The 13,401-nt window shown below is 39.6% G+C and overlaps 1 protein-coding gene across 1 annotated transcript in view; it reads right to left on the reverse strand.

The window, feature by feature from the left end:
* The window catches only part of GRIK2 (glutamate ionotropic receptor kainate type subunit 2), a 571,469-nt gene that overhangs the window by 339,342 nt on the left and 218,726 nt on the right, over window positions 1–13,401 (reverse strand). Inside the window, exon 4 of the mRNA XM_083176981.1 lies at window positions 204–461. Coding sequence (XP_083033107.1) covers window positions 204–461 — 258 coding nt within the window. The remainder of the gene's footprint in view (window positions 1–203; window positions 462–13,401) is intronic.

Here is a 13,401-nt window from a genome sequence, read left to right on the forward strand (position 1 = left end):
TGCTATGTTGTTTACTCAGACAGAAGGTCAAAAGAGTGATCTAACTAAATCAATAGTTTCTTCAGACTGTTTTAGATCTTTAAAATGAGACTAGTTTGAAAGAAAATGTTTAAAGACTAGCTTGTTAAATCTATCTCTTGTAGCAAATCTATTTATCACTTTCATTGAACTCTTTAAGTCTGTCTTTAAGAAGTTGTTCTTACCCGTACTGTCATCATAAGCTATAGTAACTGTTTTCCATTTGAAAAACTGCACCAAATCAAGGATTGCACGACTGAGTGATGAAAAGTCTGGATACAAGCTGACATAGAATGAATCCCTGTTATCAGAGACTTGGTGCTTCCAGCGAGTTTGGATATGTGGAACCCCAAGTGCATTACATATAGACTGCACTGCATTCGCTGAAGAACTGTGTGAAGGACCAAAAATAGCAGCAACTCCAAGAGACAACTGTTCACAAGCTGAAACAAAGAAAAAGCAAACACAAAACATCATTAGCACTTCATAGAAATTTTCATATTATTCTCAGTACAAATTGTAAAAAAAATATCTCATCACATACAATGTAGTTTAAAGCTGTCATTATTACTGGTATTGAGTTTTTTTTGTATTTTAAAGATAGAGTGGGGACACCAGGCCATAAATCTACCTTAAACCTTTTGGATACTAAATGCATTAAAAGCTATAAGTTTTGAAGTTGATCTGAATGCAAGTCTATATGTAGAGTATATTTTGCATGTGTGCATCCAAGCATATACAACTATAGGCAATACAGAGTCACATGCAAATCAGTTACAAATCCATTTGCTATGAATGATTTCTAGAGAAAAGACAAATGAATTCTCAGCACAATAAGGTTCATTCAGGTACGGTTGGATCTGACTATCATTATCGGTACTTTGCACATATCGTTGCCATTCCAACCTCCATGTGTGACATCTGTGGAGATTGGAGTGGCCCAGTAACCATGCTCGTGCATCTATTTTGCTCCTATGGACAGTGGCGTAACTAGATACATGTGGGCCCCATAGCAAAAGTTTGTAAGGGCCCCTAATCATCACCTAATGCTGAAAAATTTATATAGCACATGATACTTTGACAGGCAAAGTGGGCCCCTCTCAGCTCTGGGCCCCATAGCAGCTGCACACCCTGCACCTATGGTAGTTACGCCCTTGCCTATGGATCACTTAAATGCATTAAGTGGCAATGGTGGGTTAAAATTTGCTTCAACAAATGGGCATAAACGACTGTATCACAGCAGCGATGGGTAATATCTAAATGAAGGTATAAAGCAGCTAGATAATATAAGATCAAAGCAATCTCTTGTATTCTGTAAACTATAAATACTACATCACTGGAGTTTATATACACTATATAGAAATATATACTAATATATCCAAAACTCAGAGTTTACTTTCTGTACTTAAAAAAAGGATATCATATGTGCACATAAATTTGAATTATAATAAAATAAAAAATAAACCCCAAAAAATATAGGACCTGATTCCGCATTGTTTGATATTTCACAGTCGCAAGCAACTAACACGCAAATGCAGCAAGAGCCATCTAGTGTAAATAGTTGCATGATCCGCTGTTGCAATTAAAGCTGCACCATTGGATCAATTTAATGGGTCATACACAAAGGAGGTTATTCTGGTTGATACACAAAGCTATGAAATTCACAGCTTTTAAGCGCCGCATGCAGTGTCCCTGTATGCATGCAAATGGATGTATTGAATAAACATCCATTCGCAGCTTGCGTGCGGGGAGTAAATCATTCAAAGCTCTCCAACAGTGCACACAGATCTAAGACACTCTCTGGTGTCTTAGATCTGAGGGCTCCCTGATGTCAGCTGCCCACCCCCGGCACCATCGGCAAAATACCATGGGAATGCCCAGTGTTTTCTTGTTAATGTCCCTGAAATACTGGCCGTTCCCAAGGGTGCGATGATGGCCCTCCACCCGCAGTGCTGTGTGCGAGTGGCTAGCAAATGAGCAATTCACAGTCGCTGCTCACACTAAGCGGCTGCACATGCACATAAATGTATATGCGCATGTGCAGACGCAAAACATAGCTCACCGTTACGAATTCTCAACGGTGCATGTTAACCAGAATGACCTCCACAGTGCAATATAAACTACTGATAAGGACTTTATAGTCCATATCTGTAGAAAACATAGTAATATCACACCATGTGTATATTGCTTGTGATGACGATGTGCAGGTAACATGATTTTGACTTAATAGTGTATAATCTATAGTGCAGTATATTGTATATAGTCAAAATTACACTGTATACTGTATGTGCACCTTAAGTGACCATCAGTCATCTGAGTAATCTTCAGGTTACTCAGATATACATTTCAGGCATGCAGCCGAGTCATTAAATCTGTATTGCCAGTATTCTAATCACCAACAACCCATGTAATCTATACAAAACTAATTGTGATCCTCTCCTTACCAAAATTATATTCCAATTAGACTGTTGGACTAAACTCCCTATTTCACTTTTAGGCAGAGCAGCTGTTCTCAAAAGCATGATCTTCCACAAAATCTTTTATTACATTCAATTACTCCCATGTACACTCACTAGAACAGACATTCTCTCACTGAACACACTTATGTCCAAATTTATTTGGTGTGGTAACAGACCCCGTATGTCTTTGACTAGATTAATGCGCACTACTCCTGATGGTGGTTTATACTGTATATCCCTAACTTCCAACTATATACTTGGTCTAATCACTTCAAAATAATTTCTGACTGGTTCTGTAACACCTCAATTTACACAGATATCACCCTAGACCTAGCAATATTCACAACCTATTCTCCCAGTGCTTTATTACACTCTATAGTTAAACAAATTCCATCTCACATATTTGATCACTTACTATTTCGTAGCACATATGATGCATGGCTTCAAATAAATAAAACCCTCTACAGAGATTATACTATTTCCCCATATCTACCACTATGGGGTAACCCAGATTTTAAACCCTCAATCTCCAATTCCTTTTTCACCATCTGGAAGCGTAAACGCCTTGACCTAGCTACGAAACTCTTTGATCCGGGTGTCCGGATTCTCCCTTTTCAATATCTAAAAAATAAATATTTACTTCCCAATGAACATTTTTACATGTATCTACAAGTTTGACATTATCAACTCCATGCCAACATGGATAGTGGGGGTATGAACTATCCACGTTGGCATGGAGTTTATTTAGTTTATTTTAGAAAGTTTGCCGAGCGCAGAACCCGGAAGTAGCGCGCGCCCATGCTGGCGCCGTGAAACTACACAAGTACCATAAATTTAAATTGAGACACCTCTATGAACGTCTACTACTTCCCTCACCTACCCGGCTCCCAGATTCTTTACTCTCCTCCTGGTCTTCAGAGCTACCAACCATTTCAAATTCCCGTGTACTCTTCCACTCTTTCAAACTTCCCTACAATTACTACATTCGGCATACTTGCAAGAAATACACTTTAAGACCATCCACAGACTTTACATCTCTCCAGCACAGTCCAAGCATATGTCTCATTTAGCTACTGGGGATTGTCCAAATGCAGGATGTGAGATGCCAAATTTCTCCGTTGTTTTTGGTCATGCCCGAAAATTCTTAAATTCTGGAGTAAAGTCTTGTCCTTTTTCAATAAATTATACTCTATATCATTCCCCCTAGATCCATTAGTTTGCCTTTGTTTAAATTTTGACGGTTATTTCCATTATTTTCACTATAGCTAAAAAGGTCATCTTAACCCAGATAGCTCCTACCACCCCGTCTATGTCCGAACTTCACACTAAACTTCTACAATTAGTACTGTTTGATAAGCGTACCTTGATGTTAGCTATGTCTCAATCTCCTAAATCTTTCCTAGACAAATGGTACCTCTATATCCTCACTCTAAATGAGTCACACCGACAACTGGTATTATCATCACTCTACACAGACTCTACTTAATAGGATACACACTAATCTTTTTGCTACCAGACTGATCCACATACCCATTATATTATACTCTAGATAATTCTCACCTGGCCTCAGATATATTTAAACAATGATCTCCTGCTGTATACACTCCCTGTATCTTGTCTTGTCTTTCTCGCCCTCCCCTCTTCTTTAGTTCATATAAATGAAGGTAATACTTAGACTATTATACTTTATATTTAGACATGTTAACTATTGTAAATGACAAACACCTTGTTAAAGTGATACTTACTGCTGTATTTCTCAATGTCATATACTGGTCTATCAAAATAGTTCTACTATAAGATTTAACCCTCTAACACGAGGAAATTGCCTTGATGTAATTATTCTGGCGCAACTTTCTTGTTTTTGTACTGTTACTATTAGGGCCTTTGGCCTAGATTTCTTCTATGTCATTATAAAAACCCAAATAAAAAATCTATATTGCCAGATTTAGACATTGGCTTCTGCATTTCTACAAAACAGAGATGAGACATATTATAAAGAACAGACCAGGTCACTGCCACTTTTCCCATCCCCAAAAGTCCACAGCCTAATTAACAGGGGAAAAAGTAGTGTGTGTGCGTGGTGCGCAACCAATCAGCAGCTGACACGGGGTGGTCAAACCCCCAAAAGGTTACGGGAATAAAAGCAGAAAGTGTCAGCCATGATCCTGGCCGACTGACCCCATCCTTGACGATTTGGTGACCTGTCCGATTCACCCACAGATTCTACCTCAACTCAATACTGGACTTTTGCATTGGGAAAACAGCACGATCCCTAATTTCATCCAGCAAAATCAGAGGCAATCAGCAATAGTGGGAACCGTGAGTCCTTGAAATTATAGGACATCTAAGGACACAATCGATCCCCTGTCTGGATCCATCAACCTACCAGACCACCCAGGATGGTAACATACCCGTCAGTCAATAAGTGCCTATATCTTTAAATATCCTGGTGATATTCCTTTTAAAAAAGAAAAATTGGACACTTTAGTCCTATTGATTCACACCTTTTAACTTACCTTTTTTATGCTTTATATTATTGTATATCATTGTATCATTAAATTGTTATATTTTTAAGAACCGTCTGCTCCATTCATTTGGTTTAGCCAGCGCTGACACTTTCTGCTTTTATAATTAACAGGGGACACTGCATATGAGGACGCAGGACCAAGTCATGTTCTACACATACTGTACACAGTGTCCTTACCATTGGACTTGTACACTAACCATTGAGTTTACAAATCTGAATCCAGCTCATAATTCGAAGTATTATAAAATGATATAATTTAGATCAACTACTCTATGTGCCGAGAGTATAAAAGCAGTATTGCCCCATAAATGGAATCATCTATATAAAGTTTTAGATTGGAACAAGCCATTTAATGCAGTTAGAATTTGCTCTTTGAATATTGTAGGAGTTCAAGATTATTAGAAAGTCTTACAATTATAGGATCCTTTAGTCCCTCCAAACAAAGCAGCTCTGGTGGCAAGGTAAAATAGACCACAGCTCTGCCGTTTTGGTGTTTATTAGGAACCAGTGTCAGGTCTCCAATTATTCTTTAAGTTATATAAAACTGGGTACACACTAGGTGATAAAGTAAATGATTTGTCCTTTTGAGCCAAATTGGAATGACAAATCGTCCACATCGTCCAGTGTGTACGCCATATGGCATTCTCTCGTGCATCATTTGTTGCATTTTCTCATCTGGGACATCAGAAGATATTGTGAAAGATTTTGTATTAATCATCTGTTATGCAAACATTGTCACGTTCTAATACTGATAATCATTTACTTTGGTGGATAGGTATCATGCCTTAGAATGAGATAAATTACCAACCAATAAGCATCTAACTGCATCTAAACTCTTTGCACTTTAACTATCCAAGGCTTGATACACCTCCTTCTTTAAGATAGAATTTTTTATAACATAGAAGTAGGATTGTTAACCCCTTGAGTGATGGGTTTTGCTGGTGCATGACAAACCTACCAGGGCAGGTTTGTCCTGCCCCAGCAAAACCCACCACAGAATGTACGTGGGGGGGGGGTGCTGCTCAGAGAGGTGTTGCACCAGTGGTGCACAGCTGCACAGGCACCACTTGCACACACTTTTATATTGGTGGTATGCTCGGATATTTTCCAGAACAGCCCGCTGTGGCAGCGCAGCTGAAACTTTTCGGGCATAACACTGAAGTTGTTAATTTCAGTTTTCAAGGCTGAACTAGTAATTGGAAATCATTCATATACATACTAAAAATAAAGAAGACATCTTTCAGCAGCGTTTAAAATCTGAAATAAGCCAAATGTGTTTACAGCATGGCTTGTTATTCATGCAACCATTTGTGACTATGATCAATCATTTGTCTTCCACTGGGAGGTAATAACCAGATGCATTGCCATGGTGATGCATCTAGCTGAATCATTATAAGCCTTTCCCATTTCAAACTAATATGATATTAGACAAAAATTTAAATATGCCTAAATCAAAAACAACTAATCTGACGTATTTCTCTGCTATATCGTCCAGTTGGCTATTTTCGCTTCTCTCAAAGTATTCTGTTCTCTTCAAAATATCTCAGTATTAGCCCAAAGGTTGCCTATAATTGGTCTATATTAATAAGTTACTGAATTACGAATATTTGTTGTTATTGTTGTTTTTACAAAGGTTAATATCCTTACTGACTAAAATCAATATTGTACAATTTTGTTTATCAGAAAAAAAACTTCAGATGATTACATTTCTGCAGCTGATAAAAACCTTTGGTTTCATGTGTTGTCTTTTAATATACTGTCAGTGGCAGTCAGGGGCGGATTGGTAACCAAATCCAGCCCGGGAACAATCTTGAAGGAGCCTGGAGGGGGATTGTTGGCGGGGGGTGTCAGATGTTAATGCTACTGCTGGGGGGGGCAGCTGTTAATGCTACTGCTGTTTGGGTACGCGCTAGTGCATGGGGGGTGTTAACGCTACTGCCTGGGGGGGTCACTGACCAGTTTCCACGCTGAAGCTGCTTCCATCCACCTCACCGCCGTGCTGAAGTCCACTTGCAGCCACAGCCTGGACACATATAAGGGCAGCATAGCCCAAAATAAATATGGCCATTGCATGACGGTGGCCACCGCATATAGGATGACACCAGCACCGGCACTGATAGCACCAGCCCTGGCAGCATGGTCGGCGGCCCAGGCAGGTAAAAATCTCGACCAGCCCACCAGGAAATGGCCGGTTTCCCGGCGGGCCAATCTGCTCCTGGTGGCGTTTTTTTTCCTTTTGGGCTGCAGCCCCCCCAGGTAATATCCGCCAGTGAGACTGCACTAGCTTCACTGTGACTGACAGTGACTTCCTGTTGGAAGTCCGACCTGCCAGTCACCAAGTATTATACAGGCACCGTGACATTGATTTCCCTTCTATGGGCTGTTGCCGAAGCAGCCCATAGAAGCTGGCCGCATGCACGGTACAGAGGTATTTACTGTGTATGCGGCAGGCCCGGCGCCTTTTATCATAGTATAGACTCCGGGAATGCTCTGTGTGACGGGGACCAGGAGGAGAGTAGCAGCAGCAAGGGGTGTGTGCCTGCAATGCAACCAGCGGCAGCCCCCCTCCTGCCAAAAGGTACAAGCCTCCACTGTATACTGTACAGTATTTTTAAAGTATGGATTTAATCTGGGTATAGAAAATAAATAATGTTTTAAAGATCTGCATTTGTGTTCTTTTAGTATATATTGGCTTAAAATTGTTTCTTTATGTACATACTGTACATATAATGATCAACACTGTGAAATATAGATATCGGTCTTGATTCACACATGTTTGCCTTTGTTATGAAGCGGTTTTGCTGTTACTAGCCAATACATTTTGGGTGTTTAAAAATCCATTAAGGTTTGCTCTGTGCTGATCTCCAGGAGAACATATGTAGGTCTTATAGGCCTTTGCGTACTTTTATTGTGATGATCTCTGCTCCCTCTTACTAATGGAAATAATCATGAATAGAAAAGCTTGTCAAATTTATAGCATAAAGATGGTTGTAAAAGGATTTTCACTTGCAGGGAATTAAATATAAGGTTGGAAAGTAACCTTTGCCTCAACCTTATATTATCTAAAAAGATTTATCTAGAATATAGAATTCAAGTAATGCAATGTAATGTATTTTTAATATATGGACTCAACATTATCTAATCTGAAACATTAAATCTTGCGAAATGCATAGTACTGTAATTGTTACTAGTGACAGAACATGCGTGTGTTGGGCTCCCCTCCTCTAGGGAGTAGATGATAGAGGCAGAGGAAAATGAGGAGAGTCAGAGGTTAACCTGAATAGACCATTTGTGATAGAGAGATAAAGAGAGTAACAGCAGAGGTAAAGAAGGGCAGGAGAATGAAGTAAGTATGCAGTGAAAGGCAGAGGGTGACAGCGGGAGTCAGTGGGTATCAGAAGTTGACAGAGAAAGGCAGTGGGTGACAGGTAGAGGCAGCAATTGACTTGGGAGGCAGCAGTTTTGCAGTGGGATGCAGAGGACGACAGGGAGAGACAATGGGTAACAATGGTAAGCAGATACTGAAAATGAAAGGCAGAGAGTGATTTGGGGAAAAGCACACAGTTCAGTGCTGCTGCCATATATGTTGGAATAAGTTGACCTGGTCTCCAAACAGTCAGTCAGGTGGATAGTCTGCTATTGCAGGGGCACTAATCTGGCTGTCTGTAATCTCCTGCTCCTCCTCAGCTGACAGTGCACAAGTCACAATTCCTCAGCTTCCCACAAAGTCAATTTTCCTTCAAGGAAGTGGGCCCTATTATACTACATGTGCTAGGCCAGTCTGACGTTCCTCAAAATATTTGGGCCCAGGAGAAAACTCATTGCTGGTCTGGTCAGCCCAGGGCAACTTATTCCTCATGGTCTCCAGTGCACCAGAAAAGCTGCACTGCTGATAGTTTTGCCCCTGAGAGTCAAAATAAAAAAATAATTTCAATACAGCTATGCTCACGCTGTGTGCACATATAACTATTTGCTGGTGTGACCAGGTTACAGTGATTAGCTTGCCTGCTAATGGGCAAGTAGGAATAATTGCACCCACTTTCCATAGAAAATATATTGTGTGATTGTGGGTATTTCTATTTGCAGGTGGTTGCACATAGTTTATGCTGTGATGCATGCACACATGCATACAGATTGCAGAAACAATGACCATAAACCTGTGTGTACATTGGATAATTCTGAGACCATACATAAGTTATGAAAAATATAGAAAAAATCAAGACATACAGTATGCCACCTTTTGTAAATAGGCTTATATCTGTCTGCGGGGCATTTTTGGAGAGGAGGAGGCCCGTGTGCAGCCTCTGTCAGAGCCTGGTCCTCTATTCTGGTGGTAGTCGGGTGCTGTAGAGTCTGAGCACTAGGGGGCTTAGCCTATAATGCACATGCACAGATTTCTGTGAAAATGATTCCCAGACAACAAAAAGTGTATCGGCACTGCCATACACCCCCTGTTCTATTAGAAGAGCTTGTGTTGTTGGATCTAGTTCATTATTAACCCATCCTTGTTCCAATGCCAGTTGAGAGGCTATATAATAGTTCCTGAGATTTGGTAGGGCGAGCCCTCCGTTTTCCTTTGGATTATATAATGTTCTAATCACCACCCTTGTCTGCTTGTTTATGCATATAAACAATGTCATCATTTTCTCTATGGCTGTGAATACCATTTTGGGAATATATATCGGTGAGTTTTGCCAGATATACAGATATTTTGGCTGCACAATCATCTTAAACATAATGATATGGCCAGTGACTGTGATCGGTAGTTTTCTCCATATATGTATTTTTTCCTTGAACCATGCTGTAATTGGTTCAACATTTTGTTCTACATATTCATTCATATTTGGAGTTATCCACACTCCCAAGTATTGAAACTTGAGAGTCCATTTTATTGGGTATAGGTCTCGATGCTCGTTGGGTATTTTCCCCGATAATGGAAGCATACTTGACTTATCCCAGTTAATTCGCAATCCCGCTACTACACCGAAACTGTTCACTAAATCAAGCACAGCCGGCAAGAACTTTCCTGCCTCTTGCAAGAAAATTAACATATCGTCAGCATATAATGCCATGACATCAATCATTTCACCAATTATTATACCCCTTATCGCTCAATCTGCCTGGATCTTGCATGCCAATGGTTGTATTGCCATAGAAAACAGGGCGGGCGACAAAGGGCATCCCTGATTGGTTCCTCTCTCTAATCCAAAGGGTTCTGAGGTGTACCCGTTTATTGACAACTGAATGCATTTGATAAAACGTGGTCTAAATCCATCCATAGATAATCCTAGTCAACTGTATCAAAGGCCTTGGCAGCATCCAGGGATACCACCAAGGCCTCCGAGTCTGGGTACTGCCCCCTATGCAGGTGACAAAATAGACGTCTCAGATTTTGGGTTGTAGTTCTACCTGGTATGAATCCAGATTGATCTGGATGTATTATCAATGCAATAATAGAATTTAATCTGACAGAGATAATTTTGGCAGGTATTTTAACATCTGTATTCAATAATGAAATGGGTCTATATGAGTCCGGGGAGAGAGGGTCCTGTCCCTTTTTTAAATATCAAAATTCTCCCCTATCCTGGTTCAGATCAATCTTCAATATATTGGAGAGTGATCTGAAATTCCCTTGGATAGATGTTCAACTTTAATTATTCCCAGGGGCCAATATAGGGGATATCAAGAATAGATCTATTCTAGAAAAAGTGTTATGTGTGGCTGAATAACAAGAGATCTGAAGAGCTCCTTGATTCCTGATTCTCCATATATCTATCCAGCCTACAGTATTTACTGTATGTTATCAGTTTAGAGAAGGCAGTTGGTTGAGTTCTGTCTGGTACAGGTATATGATCTCTACTTGCTTTCCATCTATCAAATTTATTACACATTATATTATAAAAATCCCCCATACATATCACCGGGGTTTCTGGAGATCCTGAAATAAATACTGTTGCCTGACGCATTACATCATTGTTATATGGGGGAGGGGCATAGACCGCCATTATATACATAGGCTTATAGTTTACAATGGTTTTTAAGAAAACAAATCTGCCATATGGGTCAATCATACTAGTTTCGACTTGAAATGTTGTAGATTTATTTACCAAAACAGCAGCGCCTCTGGCATTATTAGTAAATGTTGCGTGAAACATGTTGCCTATCCATGGTTTCTTTAATGCTTTCGTGAAGATGTGTCTCTACCAAACAGACAATGTCAGCATCATATTTCCTGAGCTGGGACATCACTAAAGATCTTTTTATTTTATTATTAAGTCCCCTGACATTCTGGCTCAGGAAACCCACCCCTTTTAGCCGATCACTCATCTGTATCTGCTAATCCAATCCAGCCAAGATGTTCCATATATATTACTTTAAGCATTAAAAATATATTGGTCTCACTTTTTTTGGTGAACTGCAATGCATACAACAAACTTAAAAACACATAAATACAACATATAACATGATCCCATCCTCCCACCCTAACCCTTCCTGTATATCCTTGACCCTTAAGGTATACTTATCTCCCAAAACCTTGTCCATTTTACATATAAATACTATTTTCCCAACGGGTATGGAAACCTATTGTCTTCCATGGCTCTAATAGCACCCGGAGACTCCCTTCTTTGTTCGTCCTATTTTCCCTTTCCCACTCCTCCCTTGCTGATATTTATATCCCTGAAAAAAAAAATACAATAAATATAATGAATATCCAAGATGACTGTTGCCTTACATTGACAATAAACCTGATCCCACAATGACATTTAACATATCAAAATATTATATGCTTATAAAAGAAAGAAAACAAGAGAAAGAGTACTGTACCACCCCCACTATCAACGCCAACCCGAAGCGTGGCGAGCGCAGCGAGCCCGAAAAGGTCATAGGACATGTACCGCCGCCCCTCGCGGGCTCGCTGCGCTCGCCACGCTTCGGGTTGGCATTGATAGTGGGGGTGGTACAGTGTGAAAAATGACATTTGGGGTGCATTTTACATGATTTCAACTCATGTCCATAATTTCAGTGAAAAATGACATTGCATCGCATCAGATCGCATGCGATGCAATGCGATTTTTATCAAAAATTGCATCGCATGCCATCGCATGCAACTACATTTGGCATGCGATGGCATGCGATGGGAGCCGTGATACTACACAAGTACCAAAATGTTCATTAGCTTTTAGTTCACTTTATTGAAATTTCAATAGAAAATTCTGAATTAATCATTATGACAAAATTTAAGTTGACTTGTTGGCCCAAGCAAAAACACTAATAGTATTTTATGAAAATGTAATATCTTCTGAAAAAATAAGTGAATACATAATTACAGATACTTGTCTTGGAATGTGATGAGCCCATCACATTCCAAGACAACTATCCTTGGCAATGATAGTTTAAGACAGGGCTGGGCAACACCGGCCCTCCAGATGTTGATGAACTACACATCCCAGCATGCCTTTCATCAGCTTCAGCATGGCCACATAGCAAAACTAATGCAAAGCATCCTGGGATGTGTAGTTCATTAAAATCTGGAGGGCCGATGCTGCCCAGCCCTGGTTTAAGAGAATTTCTGTAATCAATTTGTAATCACTGTAATACAAGCGATCACTGTCTTTTATAGGAACTAATCCTTTCAAATATATTTTAACGTTGTATTACTTTTTCATTAGTACAATGAAAGGAACATAAAAAAATTGTACTGTAAGTGTATTCATCATTCCATCTCCAATGTACATGCCAATTTGCACAGATTACACATTTTCATTTGGTACAGCCACATACAGAAAATACTGTAGATGTTAAGAGAATGTATTTTTTGTCATTTACAGTATGACAGTTGCTTGTAAATTAAAATAGCACCTCGAAAAAATGTATAAAGCATTCACATAGGTTAAAGCTTGCTCTTCAGAATATTAGAAAAACATAAAATGCTACAGTGAAATTAAACCACCATTTCTCTAATTTTTGTGTGTACTGTATATGGATTTATTATGCATGTGCTAGATAAGAAGGTTAATTTATGTACCAGAGATATGTCACAAATACCCCGAAGTGACATCAGTCTGCACAGGACACAGTGGGTAGTCTATTGTTCATTATGGATTTTCTAAGAGAACCACAATGATGCCCCTTATTTTGCATAAAATCTACAAAAACAAGATTTAATTTGCTTAATGGGATTTTCAAACAATCTTGCATAAATGCCGACAGGGTTGCAAGAAAATTACCTAGATTCTAGAAAAGAAGGTTCAGCAAGACTATGGGACAATGAAGTGGAGGGTATAAAGAGGTCCTTGTGTATAGGAGTGTGGCATTCCTCTCTCAGCGATGTACTCACTGAGGTCATGGCGAGTGTAATCATGACCCATTATGGCCATACCACATCACCCTTACCAG

The sequence above is a fragment of the Crinia signifera genome, chromosome 3, assembly GCF_055691185.1.
Source record: "Crinia signifera chromosome 3, ASM5569118v1, whole genome shotgun sequence".
Taxonomy (NCBI): Eukaryota; Metazoa; Chordata; class Amphibia; order Anura; family Myobatrachidae; genus Crinia; species Crinia signifera.